Source organism: Ranitomeya imitator, chromosome 2, assembly GCF_032444005.1.
Source record: "Ranitomeya imitator isolate aRanImi1 chromosome 2, aRanImi1.pri, whole genome shotgun sequence".
Classification (NCBI taxonomy): domain Eukaryota; kingdom Metazoa; phylum Chordata; class Amphibia; order Anura; family Dendrobatidae; genus Ranitomeya; species Ranitomeya imitator.
This window is the reverse complement of record NC_091283.1, coordinates 341,976,640-342,001,878: the sequence shown is the minus strand read 5'-3', so window position 1 is coordinate 342,001,878 and position 25,239 is coordinate 341,976,640. Positions and strand designations below refer to the sequence as shown.

Sequence of the window (25,239 nt, the reverse complement as noted above, 5' to 3'; positions counted from 1 at the left end):
TACAGTATTGAGCATTATGTGGGATCATTATACAGTATGGAGCATCATGTGTGGCCATTATACAGTATGGAGCATCATGTGCGGCCGTTATACAGTATGGAGCACTGTACGGCCATTATACAGTATAGAGCATCATGTGTGGCCGTTATACAGTATGGAGCATCATTTGTGGTCATTATACAGTATGGAGCATCATGTGTGGCCGTTATACAGTATGGAGCATCATTTGTGGTCATTATACAGTATGGAGCATCATGTGTGGCCGTTATATAGTATGGAGCATCATTTGTGGTCATTATACAGTATGGAGCATCATGTGGGGTCATTATACAGTATGGAGCATCATGTGTGGCCATTATACAGTATGGAGCATCATGTGTGGTCATTATACAGTATGGAGCATTATGTGGGATCATTATACAGTATGGAGCATCATGTGCGGCCGTTATACAGTATTGAGCATCATTTGTGATCATTATACAGTATTGAGCATCATGTGTGGTCATTATACAGTATGGAGCATTATGTGGGATCATTATACAGTATGGAGCATCATGTGCGGTCGTTATACAGTATTGAGCATCATTTGTGGTCATTATACAGTATTGAGCATCATGTGTGGTCATTATACAGTATGGAGCATCATGTGTGGTGGCCGTTATACAGTATTGAGCATCATGTGCGGTCATTATACAGTATGGAGCACTGTGTGGCCATATTTTTTTGTTTATAATTATTGTATATAAAACAGTGTGATCAGCAGTGCTAAATGGCTGCGGTTGGGACGTGGATATGGGTGTGACTAGTTGTGAAATGGGTCTAGTCAGAGGCGTGGCCTAAAATTTGCCGCGGCGCACTACGCGCGCCGCAAACTTTATACCTCCTTCACCTCTTCAAAAGTTGGGAGGTATGGTACCACATTTGCCAGATCACGGCAAGTGCCGCAAATCCCATAGAGAATGACTGAGGCCGAACGCAGTGTTGCCATAAGTGATCCGTTACGCGGCAGATGCAGAAAAACTGCCCGATCTGCTGAAAAAGGCGACTTTCACATCAGCGATTTTTGCCAAAGTCACTGCCGATAGTGTCTTACTCACCAAGGGGGGAGGCAGCGCTAAAAGTGCCAAGGGCAGCAGAAACTCTAAATACGGCCCTGGGGGGCTACATTATATTCTGTGGGGGGACTGCATTATACTCAAGGTACTACATTATATTATGGGGGCTACATCATACTATATGAGGGGTTACAGTATACTCTATGGGGAGCTGCATTATATTCTGTGGTGGGGCTGCATTATTCTCTCAGGGGACTACATAATATTATGGGGGCTACATCATACTATATGAGGGGGCTACAGTATACTCTATGGGGGGGCTGCATTATATTCTGTGGTAGAACTGCATTCTCTCAGGGGACTACATTATATTCTGTGCTGGGTGGCATTATACTATATGAGGGGGGGCTGCATTATACCCTATGGGGGTGCTACATTATATTCTATGGTGGGGACTGTGTCATACCTGAGAGGGTTGCATTATATTTTGTGGGGTGCTGCATTATATTCTATGAGAGGGGACTGCATTATATTTTATGAGGGGGCTACATTATATTCTGTGAGGGGGCTACCCCAACCCTTGCTACATTATTAAGACGTGAACTACCTTATATTATACCCTGATATTAGTGCTTTTTACCGCACAATTGGTGGTCTTGTATCTATTTCTATGTAGCTACATAGTGGGCCCCAAGAATGATTTTCTCTGGTGGGCCCAAGGTGCTCCAGTCCGACGCTGCTTGTCACATGCCCATGTGGGATTGAACACTTGTCACCCCACAGGTTTGAACAGAGGCAGGGGGTATCTGAGGCAGTGACTGGTGTTAGATGTAGGGGTCGCTATATGTCCTCCCCCAGAATGCACACGGAGGCGTATTGAGGCCATGGGGGTGCATTGCACTTGCATTATGAAAACGTTTATGCTATTTGTCCAGGGCAAATTTAAGAAAATCTGCTGGGCTGTTTTGAATTGAACTACAGGATGGTAGTCATGCAGTCCATTTCATTCCTGGCCAGGTTTTCCATGTGGCCAAAGGCCACAGATTCAAGTAAAAAAAGATCCTGCAGTATAGGGTTTGGGTGTGTCAGATTCAATGTCAGTCTGATGATTTCAGGAGTACAGAGCAGTCGGCTCTGCAGAGCTTCACCTGTGTGAGGCAACACAGGCAAGCAGAGCCATACAGCCAAGGGAGCTGAGAGCCCTGGCACCCGCAGCATACACGGTGGTGTAGTCACTAGTCAGCGATGGTCTTGGAGGTGGACTGGCGTCTGTATCTGCTGCAATCTGGAGGATATGTTTCCCAGCTGCGATCAAGAGGATATCGTATGCTGTGTACTTTATGTGATTTGAGCAGTAGAGACTTTTGTTTTGAACTTTTCTGGGTCACTGCTTCATCACAGCACAGTGTGCTTCCGCTACACCCTGCAAACCCTATGTTTTAATTTTCCAATGAGGAGAAACATATTAAATGACTGTGAGTGTGTTTTTTCCTCTATTTTTTCCTACTATGCTGTTCATGCTATTTTATACGCACCCATGTTCCTCCAAGGTCTGGTTCCCCGTTATCCCTTGCATTATAGGGAGTATCCGTGGATTGCGCTTGCACACATCTTTGCTGCATATAACCACGTACTTTGACTTTATTGTGAGGAACATCGAAGAATCCCCTGTTGCTATATGGATATAGAAATCACTACCGCTACAGTAGATTCTGAGGAACCGATGACCTCAAATAGTATCTCACAAGGGAGAGAGAATGTGAATGCTTTTTTTAATAGACTGTAACTCCTAGGACACCTTGCATGTAATAAACCAAAAACATTGGAATTCTGCATTATCAACCTAGCGGAAAAAGAGGTCAATTCATTAAAGTCCTATGTGGAATGAAACCATGTTCCTTGTGGACTAAGTGTTTTTAACCCCTCTGTGACCTTAGACGTACTATCCCGTCGAGGTGCCCTGGGCTTATCTGACCCTGGACGGGATAGTACGTCATAGCCGATCGGCCGCGCTCACGGGGGGAGCGCGGCCGATCGCGGCCGGGTGTCAGCTGCTTATCGCAGCTGACATCCGGCACTATGTGCCAGGAGCGGTCACGGACCGCCCCCGGCACATTAACCCCTGGCACACCGCGATCAAAGATGATCGCGATGTGCCGGCGGTGCAGGGAAGCACCGCGCAGGGAAGGGGCTCCCTGCGGGCTTCCCTGAGACCCCCGGAGCAACGCGATGTGATCGCGTTGCTGCGAGGGTCTCACCTCCCTCCCTGCTCCCTCCAGCCCCGGATCCAAGATGGCCGCGGATCCGGGTCCTGCAGGGAGGGAGGTGGCTTCACAGAGCCTGCTCAGAGCAGGCACTGTGAAGCCTGCAGCGCTGCATGTCAGATCAGTGATCTGACAGAGTGCTGTGCAAACTGTCAGATCACTGATCTGTGATGTCCCCCCCTGGGACAAAGTAAAAAAGTAAAAAAAAAATTTTCCAAATGTGTAAAAAAAATAAAAAAAAATATTCCAAAATAATGAAAAAAAAAAAAAATATTATTCCCATAAATACATTTCTTCATCTAAATAAAAAAAAAAAACCAATAAAAGTACACATATTTAGTATCGCCGCGTCCGTAACGACCCGACCTATAAAACTGTCCCACTAGGTAACCCCTTCAGTAAACACCGTAAGAAAAAAAAAAACGAGGCAAAAAACAACGCTTTATTATCATACGCCGAACAAAAAGTGGAATAACACGCGATCAAAAGGACAGTTATAAATAACCATGGTACCGCTGAAAGCGTCATATTGTCCCGCAAAAAAAGAGCCGCCATACAGCATCATCAGCAAAAAAATAAAAAAGTTATAGTCCTGAGAATAAAGCGATGCAAAAATAATTATTTTTTCTGTAAAATAGTTTTTATCGTATAAAAGCGCCAAACCATAAAAAAATGATATAAATGAGGTATCGCTGTAATCGTACTGACCCGAAGAATAAAACTGATTTATCAATTTTACCAAACGCGGAACGGTATAAACGCCTCCCCCAATAGAAATTCATGAATAGCTGGCTTTTGGTCATTCTTCCTCACAAAAATCGGAATAGAAAGCGATCAAAAAATGTCACGTGCCCAAAAATGTTTTCAATAAAAACATCAACTCGTCCCGCAAAAAACAAGACCGCACATGACTCTGTGGACCAAAATATGGAAAAATTATAGCTCTCAAAATGTGGTATTGCAAAAAATATTTTTTGCAATAAAAAGGGTCTTTCAGTGTGTGACGGCTGCCAATCATAAAAATCCGCTAAAAAACTCGCTATAAAAGTAAATCAAACCCCCCTTCATCACCCCCTTAGTTAGGGAAAAATAAAAAAAAATGTATTTATTTCCATTTTCCCATTAGGGCTAGGGTTAGGGCTAGGGTTAGGGCTAGGGTTAGGGCTCGGGTTAGGGCTAGGGTTAGGGCTAGGGCTAGGGTTAGGGTTAGGGCTAGGGTTAGGGTTAGGGCTAGGGTTAGGGCTAGGGTTAGGGCTAGGGCTAAGGTTAGGGCTAGGGTTAGGGCTAGGGTTAGGGCTAGGGTTAGGGCTAGGGTTAGGGCTAGGGTTAGGGTTAGGGCTAGGGTTAGGGTTAGGGTTGGAGCTACAGTTAGGGTTGGGGCTAAAGTTAGGCTTAGGGTTTAGATTACATTTACAGTTGGGAATAGGGTTGGGATTAGGGTTAGGGGTGTGTCAGGGTTAGAGGTGTGGTTAGGGTTACCGTTGGAATTAGGGTTAGGGGTGTGTTTAGATTAGGGTTTCAGTTATAATTGGGGGGTTTCCACTGTTTCGGCACATCAGGGGCTCTCCAAACACGACATGGCGTCCGATCTCAATTCCAGCCAATTCTGCGTTGAAAAAGTAAAACAGTGCTCCTTCCCTTCCGAGCTCTCCTGTGTGCCCAAACAGGGGTTTACCCCAACATATGGGGTATCAGCGTACTCAGGACAAATTGGACAACAACTTTTGTGGACCAGTTTCTCCTGTTACCCTTGGGAAAATACAAAACTGGGGGCTAAAAAATAATTTTTGTGGGAAAACAAAAAGATTTTTAATTTTCACGGCTCTGCGTTATAAACTGTAGTGAAACACTTGGGGGTTCAAAGTTCTCACAACACATCTAGATAAGTTCATTGAGGGGTCTAGTTTCCAATATGGGGTCACTTGTGGGGGGTTTCTACTGTTTAGGTACATTAGGGGCTCTGCAAATGCAATGTGACGCCTGCAGACCAATCCATCTAAGTCTGCATTCCAAATGATGCTCCTTCCCTTCTGAGCCCTCCCATGCGCCCAAACGGTGGTTCCCCCCCACATATCGGGTATCAGCGTACTCAGGACAAATTGGACAACAACATTTAGGGTCCAATTTCTCCTGCTAACCTTGGAAAAATACAAAACTGGGGGCTAAAATATAATTTTTGTGGAAAAAAAAATATTTTTTATTTGCATGGCTCTGCGTTATAAACTGTAGTGAAATACTTGGGGGTTCAAAGCTCTCACAACACATCAAGATGAGTTCCTTAGGGGGTCTACTTTCCAAAATGGTGTCACTTGTGGGGGGTTTCTACTGTTTAGGTACATTAGGGGCTCTGCAAACGCAATGTGACGCCTGCAGACCATTCCATCTAAGTCTGCATTCCAAATGGCGCTCCTTCCCTTCCGAACCCTCCCATGCGCCCAAACGGTGGTTCCCCCCCACATATGGGGTATCAGCGTACTCAGGACAAATTGGACAACAACTTTTGGGGTCCAATTTCTCCTGTTACCCTAGGGAAAATACAAAACTGGGGGTTAAAAATAATTTTTGTGGGAAAAAAATTTTGTTTTATTTTTATGGCTCTGCATTATAAACTTCTGTGAAGCCCTTGGTGGGTCAAAGTGCTCACCACACATCCAGATAAGTTCCTTAGGGGGTCTACTTTCCAAAATGGTGTCACTTGTGGGGGGTTTCAATGTTTAGGCACATCAGTGGCTCTCCAAACGCAACATGGCGTCCCATCTCAATTCCTGTCAATTTTGCATTGAAAAGTCAAACGGCGCTCCTTCCCTTCCGAGCTCTCCCATGCGCCCAAACAGTGGTTTACTGCCACATATGGGGTATCAGCATACTCAGGACAAATTGGACAACAACTTTTTGGGTCCAATTTCTCCTGTTACCCTTGGTAAAATAAAACAAATTGGAGCTGAAGTAAATTTTTTGTGTAAAAAAGTTAAATGTTCATTTTTATTTAAACATTCCAAAAATTCCTATTAAACACCTGAAGGGTTAATAAACTTCTTGAATGTGGTTTTGAGCACCTTGAGGGGTGCAGTTTTTAGAATGGTGTCACACTTGGGCATTTTCTATCATATAGACCCCTCAAAATGACTTCAAATGAGACGTGGTCCCTAAAAAAAAATGGTGTTGTAAAAATGAGAAATTGCTGGTCAACTTTTAACCCTTATAACTCCCTAACAAAAAAAAAATTGGTTCCAAAATTATGCTGATGTAAAGGAGACATGTGGGAAATGTTACTTATTAAGTATTTTGTGTGACATATCTCTGTGATTTAATTGCATAAAAATTCAAAGTTTGAAAATTGCGAAATTTTCAAAATTTTCGCCAAATTTCCGTTTTTTTCACAAATAAACGCAGGTACTATCAAAGAAATTTTACCACTATCATGAAGTACAATATGTCACGAGAAAACAATGTCAGAATCACCAGGATCCATTGAAGCGTTCCAGAGTTATAACCTCATAAAGGGACAGTGGTCAGAAATGTAAAAATTGGCCTGGTCATTGACGTGCAAACCACCCTTGGGGGTAAAGGGGTTAAAGAAATGTCATATTACAATGACGATAAATCCTTCGTGGAGGAATAGGAATAAATCCATCTAATATGCTCCATGGAGTAATTAAATTTGAGTTTGGGAAGCAATGGGACTGATTTATGCAGCATTGTAAAAAGCTGAGGCTGAACTGAAGCCTTTTAACTGAGAACCAATAACCGTTGTTCTTATAGAAATTGGATAAAAGATTAATATCTGTGCAAGTGGGATGAAACAAAGGAAGTACAAATTTATCAGGGACAATGGTGATTTTGATTCTGGACAGGTTATCACATGGAATGAAGCAAAAGTCAACCAAAAAATACGGAGGCTGTCTAGATCAAAAAGTAATTTTTCCAACAAGAACAGAAGACTTCAACGTGACTACTGAACCACAGAGTCTGATTCAAGCCTTTCAGATGATAAAGGCTTTAATGATAGATGCGACCCACAGCCCTCCACATGCACAGATTCCTCCCTTTAGATGGCGCACACAGAGGGGGCAGAGGAGGGTGGGGAAATCGAGGTCTGAAGCAGGTATCATGAAGACAATAGAAATGGTGAAACCTCTTTACCAAACAATAGTCAACCTCACGGATCACGCCCTGGACGATGACTGTGTATCGGTGTTATCCAAAGGTTTGGGGTTCTGTCTCTCTGGAAAATGTAAATAAACAGTGACTGTAAAGGGAGAAGCCCATAATAGGGTGGAACCCTAATATAGGAGACAGTAAAAACAATAGGTTTTCTCACCTTGGCTGGTTGTGTGAAGACACAACCACTATAAAGGTTTAGATATTCAGCTGCTTCTGCTCCTTGGCTGGTGAATGATCCCCCGCTGCTGGAAAGAAGTCTCTTACTGCAATATTCATTAGAAGGTTCTTTATTGTCCACTACTCGTTTCAATGCTGTCTTGGCAGATGACCTGATGTTTTTCTTACTCTTGGTAAAGATGCCAGCACGGCATTGAAATGCGCAGTGGATAATAAAGAACATTCTAATGAATATCGCAGCAAGAGACTTCTTTCCAGCAGCACAGAGCAGTTTTAAATGATTTTTTTCTGTTTTGGTAATTTCCCTGGAAAAATTTGACATCGTTGACTTTAGAATTAACTTTATTCTGGTTGTCCATAAAATTCATTTCTACAAATCTTTTGCTGTTACAAGTAAATCTAATGATGTCTCCACCATAAGGGAAAGTCCTTGTACAATCGGCCCACTGGGTTTTGGGGTAGTCACTGTTATGTCCCATGAATGAGACATTTTACAGACTGTCCTGTACATTTTACATGCTGTATTGCAGTCTCTCATATTGTTTATTGTTGTTATGTGTTCCTGTGTTTTGCATAGCTGAAATCCTCCCTTTCCATGAAGTTTGTCCCTTCTGTCTCCCTCTGCTGCGTGTCATGTCACTTCCTTCTTCTTCTCTCTGTCTCAGTCTCCATCTTGGCTTCATTAGAGGCACATGTGCTTTCAGCTTGTCTGAAGAAAGTCTTATTTTACCTGATGCTGTTTGTATGCATTCAACAAGAATTCTTAAAGTCTCAAAGTCTCTTCTGGATTCTTTATAACATGTGTGCCTGCAGCTGCGATAAGCTATCTGCGACTGTCGCCAATTGTCAGTAAGGTGAAGAGATCCAGCATCTCACAGAGCCATATTTGCCACAAGCCCCGGGGACAGAATAGTCACTGTTGATGATACTTCCATTTCTAATGTTTGTGATGATGTAGAGGTCCTGCTAAGTTTAAATCGGATCCCATAGTCACCAGAGGATGGGGGCACAGCCCCTTTTCCCCTTTGGTGTACATTCCTGTTACATGATGCCTGTTTTACCTAGTCACATGATTGACTCTTTCCATGACCAGGTAACTGAAGATGTCGAGGCAGTAATTTACTAGATAACCAGCAAAATCTCTCTGAGGATCAACTTATGGCTCCAGATTTGGTAAGTGGTCGGACGTGGTGATCCTCCGTGAAGGGGACAACTGGGGCCATATTGTCCTCTTAAGAGAGGATTATTATATCCAGGAGGCAGAAAAACAATTGGGAGATAATAGTACATATACGCCATTGAGTAAGGACCCCACACTGCAATTTCAGAACACCCTCCGCACCTTCTTATGCCAGCAGGTAAAGTTGGGGGTCTTGACAAGAAAAAGAATTGAAAATCTACTCCTCCTCCCCCCCAAAAAAAATAAATAAATATTGGTACGCATCCCCATATTGAACAAGTCACTTTCCTTCCCCTCCTGGGATGTCCAATAGTTTCGTGATTGGGTTCACTGACTCAGTCCCTGTCGCAATATGTGGCCTGGCTCCTGAAGGACGTGCCTTCGTATGTGAAGGATACAGGCGATGTTTTGAATTCTTTTAGGGATATTGGCCGGCAGCAGGACTATGCGTTGGCTTATATAGACATGGAGAGCCTCCATACTCAACGTTCTTCAGGATGGAGGGATAGAGGCGGTGCGGTCTATGCTTTTGAACACAGATCGGAGTCTGGCATCCATAGACTTTATCTGTGGTTGTTTAAATTAATCCTGTCTCACAACGGTTTCATGCCTGTAGAGAAATGGGTTTTGCAATGCACAGGGACAGCAATTAGAGCCCCGATAGCATGCACTCTTGCTAATCACACAGGGGTCTGCACACACACGGCTCCACACACACCATACATACACGGCTTCGCTCCATGCACACAAGGCTCTGCAAAGCTCCATTTCGTACACCTTGTACACGCACAGCTCCGTTCCGTACTCCCCGCTCTGCTCTGTACACCTCGCACACACGTGGCTCCGCTCCGTACACTTCACACACACGCGGCTCCGCTTCGTACACCTCACACACACGCGGCTCTGCTACATTCACACTGTAAACCCCTCCTGAACCCACACAAACTTCCCCTCATCCAGCACCATGACAACCAGCACAGCAGAGTCCTGACACTGAGGCCCCTGACCATGTGACCCCTGACTCCGTCTCATCCCCTCCTATGACCTCATCACAGGTCCTGTGCGCACAGAACAGCCATTTATCCCTTTGGGAGAAAGTGATTCCAGCACTTTACAGAGTAAATCCCACCAGGACTGTAGCAGGAAAAGACCCCAATATCCACAGGTGTCCCTTCTAATTGGGGGGAAACTATCACCTCTAATAATCCTCGGACAGTTCTGACAAACACAGTAAAGTGCCCCTTTATGGAGGGAGCAGGAAGTCGGTTTAGTCACTTTAGCTTCATAGTATCAGCTCTAATCCAATGGGGAGAGAGCGATTTACCCTGAAGAGTCACAGATTGTGGGGTTGTTATAGAAATGTTATATTTAGGGGGTTTTGTGTTGTCTCCTTATAAGATGCACAATGGTTTTGATGTTTTTTCACTGATAGATACAAAAGACCGAACTATGAAAGACGGGAACCAAGGAAACATCTAGTACTCTCATAGTACGGGACCCTTTCTTTACCTCCACACACAGTTTAATGTTCCCACAGTACGTCTATGTCCAAATTTATTTTGTTACATTTAAATACCTGTTTTGTTGTTTTCATGTAATATATGGAAGCCTACTGGAAAATGCAAAAAAACAAATCATCATATCCAGAGGGAAAAAAAATATTGTACATGGAGACATTGGCATTAAATAACTCCACATGTCTTTATGTTCTTACAAACAAGCTTTTATAAAAGCCTCAAACTTGTGTGTGTGAATCAGCCATGAGATCTGACGTGATAGAAGATTACAGTGCGGAGAAGATGGGAAACCTTCATATAGACGGCCGGTGGTGATGGAGTCAGTGATGGACTCTGGACAAATATGTTTCTAGAGCCGTAGTAGAAGATGAAGATGTCGTCCTCATCATGAAGTAGTTATTTCTCCTGTCACGTGTAATGAATATCTCCTGCAGTATTGCTAATGCCGATTCCAGTGTCGGTAACTGAGACGAGAATTAGCGTTATGGAAGATGAGTCTATGAGGAACGTATTCAGCTGCCGACTCCGAGGAAGAAACTGCTTGTTGTCTGTGGCCTAAATATATAGGTTTTATTAGTAGATGTCAGGGGAAAAAAAACGGAATGTTGTAAAATATTGAAAATACCATTGCTGCTTGTGCGCCCTCCAGTCTCTGTATTTCCTGGTCAGTCCCAATGAACTTGTGATTCCTACAGCAAATCAGTTGCCGAAGCAGTGAATAACATGGCCAGTGATTGGGCGCATGGAGGAAATGTCTTAGTTAGGCTAGTTTAACACTAGCGTTTATCCGGGCTGCGGACTTCCTCCGTGAAGCCCCGCCCACTGCTGCGCCTCTACGCTCAGCTCCGCCTACGGCTGCATGCGGCGTGCGCACCCTATCTTTAACATTGGGTACGCTGGCCATGCCACTGTATGCGGATGCCGTCGCATGCGGCGTTTTGAGTGATGAGCGAATTTGTTTGGAAAACAATCACCAAACATAAATTCGGCACGAAAGTGGCATATTCGGATTTGTGATCGGAAACACGAGCAAGATTTTATCAAATTGGTAACATTTGGTAAAAAGTGCGAGAAAATATTTGTGTTGCCACAAAAGTATCTTCAGCACTTTAGCAATGATAATGGTGGTGTATCATAAGTGTTTGATGAGGGAAGAGGGTTTGAAGAGCTCAGAGGCGTGGGTTTTTTGTAAACAGTATTTTTTTTCCCCTAACTTTGTGAGCACATTGCGGCTAGCCAATCAGAGTGCAGGAAACACCCACAATGTCCTGACAAGCGGCTTGTGTCATTGGCTGCTGAAATCACATGTCCCTCTCCATATAAATAGCAGACATCTTGTTTCAGTGCCATTTTGACACGGTGCAGAGCGGCTGCACCTGACACTGGCACTGTTAGCAGCAAGATTTCAGCTAGTTGACTAGGATAGTCTAGCTAGCTAGTTTCCAGTATGGCTGTTAAATTTACCTCCTAACCCTTTTTTTGGCCATTACTGAGCTCCACAAACAAAGCCAGCAGGGCACATGTCCTACAAGTGTGTTGTGCACTGCTTCTATTGTGCTCCATGCATGGGTATAGCATTCCAAATAATATTTTTTCATTAGCTAAATGTGAAACAGCCTGCTGTATCCCACCTTGTCATTTTGTGCTGTGGTTATATGAAACTGTCTAAGGCACATTAAAAAAATTATAATTTTTCAGTTAAAAAACCCGCCGTATCATACTTTGTCATTTTGTTAGGTTGAAATTAAGCTGTAGAGGCCTGATCCAGAGGAATCAAAAAATTCTTCTGTTCTTAATGTCATACAGTAGTACAGTAGTAGAGTTTGTAGCATCTAGTATGTTATAGAGGCATGATACAGAGGCCACAAAAAATTCTTGTGTTCCTAACGTCCTACAGCAAACATGCTTCAAACATAAAGATACCAAATGTAAATGTTTGGTGAAGAATCAACAAGTGGAACACAATTGTGAAGTTGAACGAAATTTATTGGCTATTTTAAATTTTTGTGGAAATTCAAAAACTGAAAAGTGGGGCGTGCAATATTATTCGCCCCCTTTAACTTAATACTTTGTTGCGCCACCTTTTGGTGTGATTACAGCTGCAAGTCGCTTGGGATATGTCTCTATCTGTTTTGTACATCGAGAGACTGAAATTCTTCCACTCTTCCTTGGCAAACAGCTCGAGCTCAGTGAGGTTTGATGGAGATCGTTTATGAACAGCAGTTTTCAGCTCTTTCCACATATTCTCGATTGGATTGAGGTCTGGACTTTGACTTGGCCATTCTAAGGGTACCGTCTCACAGTGGCACTTTTGTCGCTACGACGGTACGATTCGTGACGTTCCAGCGATATCCATACGATATCGCTGTGTCTGACACGCAGCAGCGATCAGGGACCCTGCTGAGAATCGTACGTCGTAGCAGATCGTTTGGAACTTTCTTTCGTCGCTGGATCTCCCGCGGTCATCGCTGGATCGGTGTGTGTGACACCGATCCAGCGATGCGTTCGCTTGTAACCAGGGTAAACATCGGGTTACTAAGCGCAGGGCCACGCTTAGTAACCCGATGTTTACCCTGGTTACCAGCGTAAAAAACAAACAAACACTACATACTTACATTCCGGTGTCCGTCAGGTCCCTTGCCGTCTGCTTCCCGCACTGACTGACTGCCGGCCGTAAAGTGAAAGCAGAGCACAGCGGTGACTCACCGCTGTGCTGTGCTTTCACTTTACGGCCGGCAGTCAGTGCGGGAAGCAGACGGCAAGGGACCTGACGGACACCGGAATGTAAGTATGTAGTGTTTGTTTGTTTTTTACGCTGGTAACCAGGGTAAACATCGGGTTACTAAGCGTGGCCCTGCGCTTAGTAACCCGATGTTTACCCTGGTTACCTGGGGACCTCGGCATCGTTGGTCGCTGGAGAGCTGTCTGTGTGACAGCTCTCCAGCGACCACACAATGACTTACCAACGTATCGCTGGTCGTGATCGTTGGTAAATCGTATAGTGTAACGGTACCCTAACACTTGGATACGTTTATTTGTGAACCATTCCATTGTAGATTTTTCTTTATGTTTGGGATCATTGTCTTGTTGGAAGACAAATCTCCATCCCAGTCTCAGGTCTTTTGCAGACTCCAACAGGTTTTCTTCAAGAATGGTCCTGTATTTGGCTCCATCCATCTTCCCATCAATTTTAACCATCTTCCCTGTCCCTGCTGAAGAAAAGCAAGCCCAAACCATGATGCTGTCACCACAATGTTTGACAGTGGGGATGGTGTGTTCAGGGTGATGAGCTATGTTGCCTTTACACCAAACACATCATTTGGCATTGTTGCCAAAAAGTTCGATTTTGGTTTCATCTGACCAGAGCACCTTCTTCCACATGTTTGCTGTGTCTTCCAGGTGGCTTGTTGCAAACTTTAAATGACTCTTTTTATGGATATCTTTGAGAAATGGCTTTCTTCTTGCCACTCTTCCATGAATGCTAAATTTGTGCAGTGTACGACTTATTGTTGTCCTATGGACAGACTGTCCCACCTCAGCTGTAGATCTCTGCAGTTCATCCAGAGTGATCATGGGCCTCTTGGCTGCATCTCTGATCAGTCTTCTCCTTGTTTGAGATGAAAGTTTAGAGGGACTGCCGGGTCTTGGTAGATTTGCAGTGGTATGATACTCCTTCCATTTCAATACATTCGCTTGCAGACTGCTCCTTGGGATGTTTAAAGTTTTGGAAATCATTTTGTATCCAAATCCGGCTTAAAACTTCTCCACAACAGTATCGCGGGCCTGCATGTTGTGTTCCTTGGTCTTCATGATGCTCTCTGTGCTTCAAACAGAACCCTGAGACTATCACAGAGCAGGTGCATTTATACGGAGACTTGATTACACACAGGTGGACTATATTGATCATAATTAGGCATTTACGACAACATTGGATCATTCAGAGATCCACATTGAACTTCTGGAGTGAGTTTTCTGCACTGAAATTAAAGGGGCCAAATAATATTGCACGTCCCACTTTTCAATTTTGAATTTCCACAAAAATTTAAAATAACCAATAAATTTCGTTCAACTTCACAATTGTGTTCCACTTGTTGTTGATTCTTCACCAAAAATTTACATTTGGTATCTTTATGTTTGAAGCATGATATGTGGGAAAAGGTTGAAAAGTTCAAGGGGGCCGAATACTTTCACAAGGCACTGTAACTTTGTAACATCCCCATGCTTCTGTATGGCTACCTCCAGCCTAGGACATTCAGAACTAAGCATAGAAAATTCACCAAAATGGGAATGAAAATGATAAGTAGAAAAAAACCTGTGAGGTTCCAGTGGAGTGATTAGTCCCTATGTTAAAGGCGAACTGAGCAAGAGATAAGAATGAAGACCAGTCCTCCTGCTGAGCCGCAACAAAACATGGATCTCAGCTTCCAACTTTAAGGATACCACAGAAACCAAGTGCGCTTAGGGAGAATGGATTTTCCAGAGGAGAAACTGAACTAAAACTGTGTGATAGTGCACGAGCCTTCACATTCTTGGAACCTGGCCTGAACGTACTAGAGAAATTGAATATAGAGAAAAATAGGGACCCTCTGGCATTTCTAGGAGTTAGCCATTTAGCCGATTCAAGATACGCTAAATTCTTATTGTCAGTGACCACAGTCACTTGATAAACTGCCCCATCCAGAAAATGTCTCCATTCCTTAAAGGCTAATTTAACAGCGAGTAACTCACAATTCCCAACAGCATAATTTTTTTCAGCAGATAAAAATTTCTCCAAGAAAAAAGCACATGCCCAGAAATTGGTCAGAGTTTTGGAACTCTAAGATAAAACAGCCCCTACCTCAACCTCCAAAGCATCCACCTCCACAATGAATGGTTGTTGAAGATTGGGTTGGACTAGATCAAAAGCAGACATAAAACATTCTTTCAATTTTTCAAAAGCCCTCATAGTATCCGGTGGCCAAACCTTGATATCTGCCCCCTTACGTGTGAGGTCAGTAAAAGGTTCATCAATCTGAGAAAACCCCTAATGAATTTCCTATAAAAGCTGGCGAAGCCTACAAAATGTTGCATCGCTTTCAGGTCACTAGGGAGGACCCAATCTACAAACCTTTTTCTACCAAACCTTTTCCTTCCACTCAACTTTCCTTTAATATGCTTGGATACAGCACTCTGTGAACAGCCAGCTTCTTTAGCGATGACCTTTTGTGGCTTACCCGCCTTGTAGAGTGTGTCAATGACTGCCTTCTGGACATCTGTCAAGTCAGCAGTCTTCCCCATGATTGTGGAGCTACTGAAACAGACTAAAGGTACCTTCACACTCAGCAACTTTACAACGAGAACGACAACGATCTGTGATGTTGCAGCGTCCTGGATAGCGATCTCGTGTTTGACACGCAGCAGCGATCTGGATCCCGCTGTGCCATCGCTGGTCGGAGCTAGAAGTCTGGAACTTTATTTCGTCGTCAGGTCGGCGTGTATCGTCATGTTTGACAGCAAAAGCAGCGATGCCAGCAATGTTTTACATGGAGCTAACAACCAGCGAGAACGATAAGTGAGTCGCCGTTACGTCACTGAATCGCTCCTGCATCGTTCTGGAGTTGCTGTGTTTGATGTCTCTACAGCGACCTAAACAGCGACGCTCCAGCGATCGGCTCGTTGTCTATATCGCTGCAGCTTCGCTGAGTGTGACGGTACCTTTAGGGACCTTCTAAAACGCATAGGAAGCCTTTGCAGGTATTTTTTGTTAACTATTCTAATTTACTGAGATATTGACTTTTGGGTTTTCACTGGCAGTAAGCCATAATCATCAACATTAACAGAAATAAACACTTGAAATAGATCACTCTGTTTGTATTGACTCTATATAATATATGAGTTTCACTTTTTGTATTGAAGAACTGAAATAAATTAACTTTTTGATGATATTCTAATTTAGTGAAAAGCACTTGAATATGGCTTGCGCCTTCCCAGGATCCATCTTACACCCGTCAACTGATAAAATGATCTCCTGGAATGCAATTTCCTAAACAGAAAAAATAAATTTCTAAATTTTAGCAAACAAAGAATTCTCTTCAATCTTTGTAATACTACACGGACATGTTCCTGGTGAGAATCCAAATCAGGAAAGAAAATTACAGATCATCAAGGGAAATCACCAAATGTAATCAGAGAAATATCATTCACAAAGTTGTGAGATCCTGTTGGTGCATTGGAGACTCTGAACGGCCGGACGAGATTTCCGAATAATCCTCAGACTGTAAAAATGCCGTTTTCCACTCATCACCCTACATGTGCGTTATAGTCACGGCTGTGCTCCGTACAACCCGAACACACACGGCTCCGCTCCATACACCTCGTACACACAAGGCTCTGCTCCATACACGGCTCTGCTCCACACACCCCGTACACACACGGCTCTGCTCCATACACACACGACTCTGCTCCATACACCTCGTACACACACGGCTCTGCTCCATACACCTCGTACACACACAGCTCTGCTCCGTACACCTCGTACACACACGGCTCTGCTCCGTACACCTCGTACACACAAGGCTCTGCTCCATACACGGCTCTGCTCCACACACCCCGTACACACACGGCTCTGCTCCGTACACACACGGCTCTGCTCCGTACACCTCGTACACACACAGCTCTGCTCCGTACACCTTGTACACACACGGCTCTGCTCCGTACACATGGCTCTGCTCCGTACACCTCGTACACACACTGCTCTGCTCCGTACACACACGGCTCTGCTCCGTACACCTCGTACACACACAGCTCTGCTCCGTACACCTTGTACACACACGGCTCTGCTCCGTACACACGGCTCTGCTCCGTACACCTCGTACACACACTGCTCTGCTCCGTACACCCCCTGCTCTGCTCCATACACCCCGTACACACACGGCTCTGCTCCATACACCCCGTACACACACGGCTTTGCTCCATACACCCCGTACACACGGCTCTGCTCCATACACCTCGTACACACGGCTCTGCTCCATACACCCCGTACACACACGGCTCTGCTCCATACACCCCGTACACACACGGCTCTGCTCCATACACCCCGTACACACGGCTCTGCTCCATACACCTCGTACACACGGCTCTGCTCCATACACCCCGTACACACACGGCTCTGCTCCGTACACCTCGTACACACACGGGTCTGCTCCATACACCTCGTACACACGGCTCTGCTCCATACACCTCGTACACACACGGCTCTGCTCCATACACCTCATACACACGGCTCCTCTCCGTACACCTCGTACACACGGCCCTGCTACACCCACACTGTAACCCCCTCCTGACCCCACAAAGTTCTCATCCAGCACCATGACAATCAGTCCTGCCTACACTGAGGCCCCTGATCATGTGACCCCTGACTCCTCCCATCCTGTGACCTCATCAAAGGTCCTGTGCGCACAGAGCAGCCGCCAGCCATATATGCGGAATGCCGCTCTGCGGGTGGAGGTAGGTGCTGGAGGCCCCATTATTCTCTATGTGGAGTGCGGGTGGAGGTCGGTGCTGGAGGCTCCATTATTCTCTATGTGGTGTGTGGCTCTGCGGTGGAGGTCGGTGCTGGAGGCTCCATTATTCTCTATGTGGTGTGTGGCTCTGCGGGTGGAGGTCGGTGCTGGAGGCTCCATTATTCTCTATGTGGAGTGCGGGTGGAGGTCGGTGCTGGAGGCTCCATTATTCTCTATGTGGTGTGCGGCTCTGCGGGTGGAGGGATGTGGAGTTTCCCCATTACTGGCGCATTAATACTAGAAATATATTGCACAGGGAATATCGCAGCCAATTCCCACAAGAAGATTCCTGGAAACATCGGCTCATCTGCTTCTCATTCAGGTCTCTACAATATCGGATCCTCTCAGTGAAGATCTTCTATAGAAGAGAATTAACCTAATTTAAACATCAAGGACGGATATGGACAGAGACAAGATGGTGAAGAGGATATTACACCTCACCCTAGAGATCCTCTTCCGACTTACTGGAGAGGTGAGAGATTCTGATGACGTCACATTACATTATTCTTATCTATGGGAATAACAGATGGACAGAACTGGAGAGGTGAGGACTCTGGAAATGTCTGTAGTGAGATTTATTAATGTGTCTCTCCATTACCAGGATTACACAGTGGTGAAGAAGACCTCTAGTGAGCGCTGTCAGGACCCTGTGTCTGAGGGATGGGGAAGACCGCTGAGCCCAATCACGGGGCCTCCACCTCACCCCCTGATACATGAGGACATCAATGACCAGAAGATCCTAGAACTCCTCTACAAGATGATTGAGCTGCTGACTGGAGAGGTGACACTGCTGGGAATGCTGGGACATTATATAGTATAGTAATGCTATGAAGGGATCGGGGGGATGACTGTATTATTGTATGTGTCAGGTTCCTATAAGGTGTCAGGATGTCGCTGTCTATTTCTCCATGGAGGAGTGGGAGTATTTAGAAGGACACAAAGATCTGTACAAGGACGTCATGATGGAGGTTCCCCAGCCCCTCACATCACCAGGTAATAGACTGGACTAAATATACACGGCCTATAATTATCTGTATATAAAGAATGAATTCAGTCCCTGTATGTGTTTCCTCCAGATCTATCCAGTAAGAGGACAACACCAGAAAGATGTCCCCGTCCTCTTCTTCCGCAGGACTGTAAACAAGAAGATCCCAATGTTCCTCAGGATCATCAGGTAGATGGAGAGAAGGTGTCATGAGATCTCCCCTATGATGTGTAGATCAAATTAAAGCCTGTACCGGTCTAAACAAAATGGTGCCTCTCCAGTCTCTTTATCTTATTTCTAACCCGAGATATGATAACAAGTGTAACATCCTACAAGCCCAAAATTCAGACTTTCAAAACTTTAGAAAGCTATAAGAAATGAATTAATGAAGATAAAAATGCAGTTTTTTGTGTAATTCACTAAAGTAGCACTTCAAAAATAACAAAGAAAAATAAAAATCTTAAGACATTGGTTAAAAAAATATTCAGATTGGGATCGTTTGACATGAAATTACCCTGCTCAGTCTTGTTTTTTCCACCAGTATTATATGTTTTATACTTGTGTAATGAGAACGGTGGAAATTGCAGGATTAGAGCTGATCATAGATGTGACTTCTCCATCTGTCTGTGACTGTTACAATATTTGTTTCAGGGTGAAGATCTGACCCATATAAATACTACAGCAACATATGTGAGGGGTGATGAGCGGTGTAAAGAGGAGATTCCTACATATGACTACCCAGGTGAGTAGTAACCACTAAATACAGAGACGTTACAGATTCTTCTCACTCACCGGCTGTGGCTTCTTTATCGGTGGTGTAGTCCGGCCGTATTACAATCGTGTGATCACCATTTTGTCTCTAGACCACAACATTCTCCTTAATTCGAAAACGTTCAAATTATTATGTGAACTTGTGAAAGCCCTTTTCTATAGAACTTACAACCTGGAGGATCCTCCTACCCCCTGGGATTAGGAGATGCTGACCTTTACCTACCCAGGTCTATAAACTACAAAGCCAAATGACATCCTGCATAGAATGCTCAGTGTTCAGGAAGGATATAATGGAACTAGAGCGAGTATAAAGGAGGGCAACAAAATTAATAAAGGGGATGGGGGAACTACAATACCAAGAGAGATTAGGAAAATTAGGATTATTTAGTCTAGAAACAAGACGACTGAGGGGCGATCTAATAACCATGTATAAGTACATAAGGGGACAATACAAATATCTCGCTGAGGATCTGTTTATACCAAGGAAGGTGACGGGCACAAGGGGGCATTCTCTGCGTCTGGAAGAGAGAAGGTTTCTCCACCAACATAGAAGAGGATTCTTTACTGTTAGGACAGTGATATCTGGAATTGCTTGCCTGAGGAGGTGGTGATGGCGAACTGAGCCGAAGGGATACAAGAGAGGCCTGGATGTCTCCCCAAAGCATAACAATGTTATATCTTACAGTTATTATATTCTTTAGAAGGACGTAGATCTGGGGATTTATTCTGATAGAATATAGGCTGAACTGGATGGACAAATGTCTTGTTTTGGCCTTGCTAACTATGTTACTAAGTTACTATGAATGTGCTGACAAGTTAGAAAATCACTTTACATGAAATATTATGATGGGTCTGTAAGAGAAAGCGGAGGGTAATGATGCTGTTTGCTTCTTAGAATCCTCATATGGTCCCTACAAGACCAGGTCCAGTCTTTCTGGCCAAACTTCACTTTTATGATAGACAATATTAAATTATTTAATATGTGCAGTGAGGGCCAAGTGTGAATTTCTGTACAATAACAGCAAAGTTTCCCTTTATTCTGACTTTTCAATTTCTTTTAAAACCGACCAACTTCAAGCAGGATTGTGATAAACTACATAAAAACCATTACACCGGTGCCATGATATATCTCTAAGGTGTGCATGACTGATGGCTGTAATATACATTTATTCACCCCTGCAGGAGATGTGTTGGCATGGCTCGAGCCCTGGTTTCATGGATTCACGTGAAGTCATAAATTCCATTATGTTAAGGAATTCAGATTACTGCACAATCTCTCCTGAAATGGGGAGCTGTAATGCTTTCTCTACTCTTCTTGTCAGAACTCTTAGTAGCTCCAATAGTCCACCATAAATGAGTGCATTTATCTTTGGAGTTCTCCCCTCATACGTACGTTCTTGTTGGGGATGTAACATTCTTTTTCTATTTTATGTTTTTGTTTGCAGGTTCATCCTGTATAATAATAATAATAATTTTATTTATATAGCGCCAACATATTCCGCAGCGCTTTACAAATTATAGAGGGGACTTGTACAGACAATAGACATTACAGCATAACAGAAATACAGTTCAAAACAGATACCAGGAGGAGTGAGGGCCCTGCTCGCAAGCTTACAAACTATGGGGAAAAGGGGAGACACGAGAGGTGGATGGTAACAATTGCTTTAGTTATTCGGACCAGCTATAGTGTAAGGCTCAGGTGTTCATGTAAAGCTGCATGAACCAGTTACCTGCCTAAGTATGTAGCAGTACAGACACAGAGGGCTAATACTGCATAAAGTGTATGAGAACATGATGCGAGGAACCTTTTTTTTTTTTATTATAAATAGGCCACACAGGGATCGTTAGGTTAATGCATTGAGGCGGTAGGCCAGTCTGAACAAATGAGTTTTTAGGGCACGCTTAAAACTGTGGGGATTGGGGATTAATCGTATTAACCTAGGTAGTGCATTCCAAAGAATCGGCGCAGCACGTGTAAAGTCTTGGAGACGGGAGTGGGAGGTTCTGATTATTGAGGATGCTAACCTGAGGTCATTAGCGGAGCGGAGGGCACGGGTAGGGTGGTAGACTGATACCAGGGAGGAGATGTAGGGTGGTGCTGAGCCATGGAGTGCTTTATGGATGAGGGTAGTAGTTTTGTACTGGATTCTGGAGTGGATGGGTAGCCAGTGTAATGACTGGCACAGGGTAGAGGCATCGGTGTAACGGTTGGTGAGGAATATGATCCTGGCTGCAGCATTCAGGACAGATTGGAGCGGGGAGAGTTTTGCAAGAGGGAGACCGATTAGTAGAGAGTTACAATAGTCCAGACGAGAATGAATAAGTGAAACAGTCAGAGTTTTTGCAGAGTCGAAAGTAAGAAAAGGGCGAATTCTAGAAATGTTTTTGAGATGCAGGTAAGAAGAGCGAGCCAGTGATCGGATGTAGGGGGTGAATGAAAGGTCAGAATCAAGGATGACCCCAAGGCAGCGGGCATGTTGCTTTGGAGTAATGGTGGAACCGCACACGGAGATGGCAATGTCAGGCAAAGGTAGGTTAGTAGAGGGAGAGAACACGAGGAGTTCAGTTTTTGACAGGTTTAGTTTCAGATAGAGGGAGGACATGATGTTAGAGACAGCGGTAAGACAATCACTGGTGTTTTCTAAAAAGGTCGGTGTGATATCGGGAGCAGAAGTGTATAATTGGGTGTCGTCAGCATAGAGATGGTACTGGAAACCAGATCTACTGATTGTTTGTCCAATAGGGGCAGTATACAACGAGAAGAGTAGGGGGCCTAGGACTGATCCTTGAGGAACCCCAACAGTAAGGGGAAGGTGAGAGGAGGAGGAACCAGCAAAACATACAGTGAAGGATCGGTCAGAGAGATAGGAGGAGAACCAGGAGAGAACGGTGTCCTTGAGGCCGATGGAGCGGAGCATAGTGAGGAGGAGCTGATGATCCACAGTGTCGAATGCTGCAGAGAGATCCAAGAGAATTAGCATGGAGTAGTGACCATTAGATTTAGCTGTTAGTAGATCATTAGAGACTTTAATGAGGGCAGTTTCAGTAGAGTGTAAAGAGCGGAAGCCAGATTGAAGAGGGTCGAGAAGAGAGTTATCTGAGAGATAGCGGGTAAGACGGGAGTGGACCAGGCGTTCGAGGATTTTAGAGATGAAGGGAAGATTAGAGACAGGTCTATAATTAGCGGCACAGTTTTGATCGAGGGATGGTTTTTTAAGTAATGGATGTATGATGGCATGCTTAAATGAGGAGGGAAAAATACCGGAAGTGAGGGAAAGGTTGAATATTTTTGTTAGGTGAGAGGTGATAGCCGGGGAAAGGGACTGGAGGAGATGTGACGGAATGGGGTCACTGGTGCAAGTGGTCGGGCGAGAAGATGCAAGGAGCCTGCTTACTTCTTCTTCTGTAACTGCTTCAAAGTCAGAGAGTGAACTAGATGCAGTGGGGGAGGGAGGACAGTGCATGGTATGAAGAGATTGGGAGATGATTTCCTGTCGAATGTGGTAAATTTTTTCTTTGAAGTAATTGGCCAGATCGTCAGCACGGAGATCCGTGGTTGGGGCCTGCTCTCTTGGGTTGAGTAGGGACTGGAACGTGTCAAAGAGACGTTTAGGGTTATTGGACAGGGAGGTGATGAGGGTGTTGAAGTAGGTTTGTTTGGAGAGGTGAAGGGCAGAATTGTATGTCTTTAGCATGAACTTATAATGGGTGAAATCTTCGGGTAGATTAGATTTTCTCCACAGACGTTCTGCGCACCTGGAGCACCGCTGCAGGAAACGTGTTTGCAGCGTGTGCCACGGTTGTTGCCGTCTGTGCCGAGTTGTTTTATGTATAGGAGGAGCAGCTTCATCCAGAGCACTTTGCAGGGTTTCATTGTAATGCTTCAATGCAGAATCAGGACATGAGATGGAGGAAATAGGGGACAATGAGGACTGCAAGTTCTTCATAAGTTTCTGGGTGTTAATGGCCTGTATGTTTCTATAGGTGTGGAAAGTGGGGGTGACCTGAGCGGGATGGCAGTTCTTGATAGAGAATGAAAGAAGGTTGTGGTCAGAGAGCGGGAGAGGGGAGTTTGTGAAGTCATCCACTGAGCAAAGTCGGGAGAAGACCAAGTCAAGGGAGTTTCCATCTTCATGTGTTGGAGAGTTAGTATGCTGCGAGAGGCCAAAAGAGGAGGATAGAGATAAAAGGTGAGAAGCAGATGGGGAGAGGGGAGAGGCAATGGGGATGTTGAAATCACCCATGATAAGGGTGGGGGTGTCACAGGAGAGAAAGTGTGGAAGCCAGGTGGCAAAGTGATCCAGGAACTGATGAGAGGGGCCGGGAGGACGATACACCACCGCCACTCGCATGGAGAAGGGGACGTAGAGTCTGACCACATGGACCTCAAAGGAAGGGAAGACAAGTGAGGGTACTTGGGGGATAACTTGGAAAGTACATTTGGGTGAAAGGAGCAGACCAACGCCTCCACCTGCTCTGTTGTCCGATCTTGGGGTATGAGAAAAGTGTAGTCCACCATATGAAAGAGCAGCAGCAGCGGTGGTGTCTGACTGCTGGATCCAGGTTTCAGTAAGAGCCAGGAGATTAAGAGAATTAGAAAGGAAGAAGTCATGAATGAAGGAGAGTTTATTACACACAGAGCGAGAATTCCAAAGGGCACAATTGAAAGAGACAGCAGGCATGCAGGGAATATTAATAAGGTTAGAGGGGTTTCTGGGTGTAGCAATTGGGAGGTTTGACTGGCTATAACATGGGGGGCCGGGGTTTGGAGATATGTCTCCAGCGACCTGTATGATAGTTTGTTTGTGGTGGGATCGGCCTGCCTCACTTATGAGTCTGTAACTTCCTTTATAGTCTTTAAAAAGAGTTGTCCGGTCCAAATTTTATAAGGCTGCAGTCACTGTGCGACTGCATATTTATGAATCCCCATGTCGCACACGCTGTGCGCTGTGGGTATTCACCATTTTCTGAGAGGGTATGTATGAGTTATTCATACTCCTGGCCAAAGCCCGGTCAGTGGGTATGGCCTTGCTTCATACACTTGTATTGAGTGAGGCCATGCCCTGACTATTAACACGGCCGACCTGTTGGTGTGGCCAACTGGGGGCACAGCCTCGCTCGCAGTGCGTGCGCTGGAGGGATTCATAAGTCTGCAATCACAGAGAGTGTCTGCAGACTTAGCAATTTGGACTTGAAACCGCTTTAAAAACAGGTCTCCATTACCTTTACCAATTGCCCAAAATCTAAATTTAAGACACCTCAGCTCTGCTGTGTTATAAAAAGTTCTCTTTAAATGTCTAACATTTCTTCTTGAAACTCATCTGACAGAAAATATTGGCCCATACGACAGTTTAGATTGCCAAGAGCCGCCGAGTCCCATACACTAATTCAGGGTTCCCCAACTCCAGGCCTCGAGGGCCGCCAACATTGCAGGTTTTCAGGATTTCTTTTGTATTGCATCGGTGGTAATGTGATCATCTGCACAGGTGATGATTCCAACCCCTGTGCAATACTAAGGAAATCCTGAAAACCTGCACTGTTGGCGGCCCTCGAGGCCTGGAGTTGGGGACCACTGCTCTAATTAC

At 44.6% G+C, this 25,239-nt stretch overlaps 2 protein-coding genes across 3 annotated transcripts in view; one reads left to right on the top strand and one right to left on the bottom strand.

Annotated features, from left to right (window-relative positions):
• LOC138666512 (zinc finger protein 721-like) overlaps positions 1 to 25,239 on the bottom strand; it is a 620,944-nt gene that overhangs the window by 291,911 nt on the left and 303,794 nt on the right. The gene's annotated exons all lie outside the window — the stretch shown is intronic.
• Positions 17,782 to 25,239, top strand: part of LOC138663688 (oocyte zinc finger protein XlCOF8.4-like) — a 66,231-nt gene continuing 58,773 nt past the window's right edge. Inside the window, exons 1-6 of one of the 2 annotated variants that reach the window (XM_069749983.1) lie at positions 17,782 to 17,842; positions 18,155 to 18,370; positions 18,500 to 18,679; positions 18,768 to 18,891; positions 18,975 to 19,072; positions 19,535 to 19,625. In XM_069749983.1, coding sequence (XP_069606084.1) covers positions 18,299 to 18,370; positions 18,500 to 18,679; positions 18,768 to 18,891; positions 18,975 to 19,072; positions 19,535 to 19,625 — 565 coding nt within the window. In that variant the 5' untranslated portion in view covers positions 17,782 to 17,842; positions 18,155 to 18,298. The remainder of the gene's footprint in view (positions 17,843 to 18,154; positions 18,371 to 18,499; positions 18,680 to 18,767; positions 18,892 to 18,974; positions 19,073 to 19,534; positions 19,626 to 25,239) is intronic. The other variant, XM_069749984.1, reaches the window with a different exon arrangement.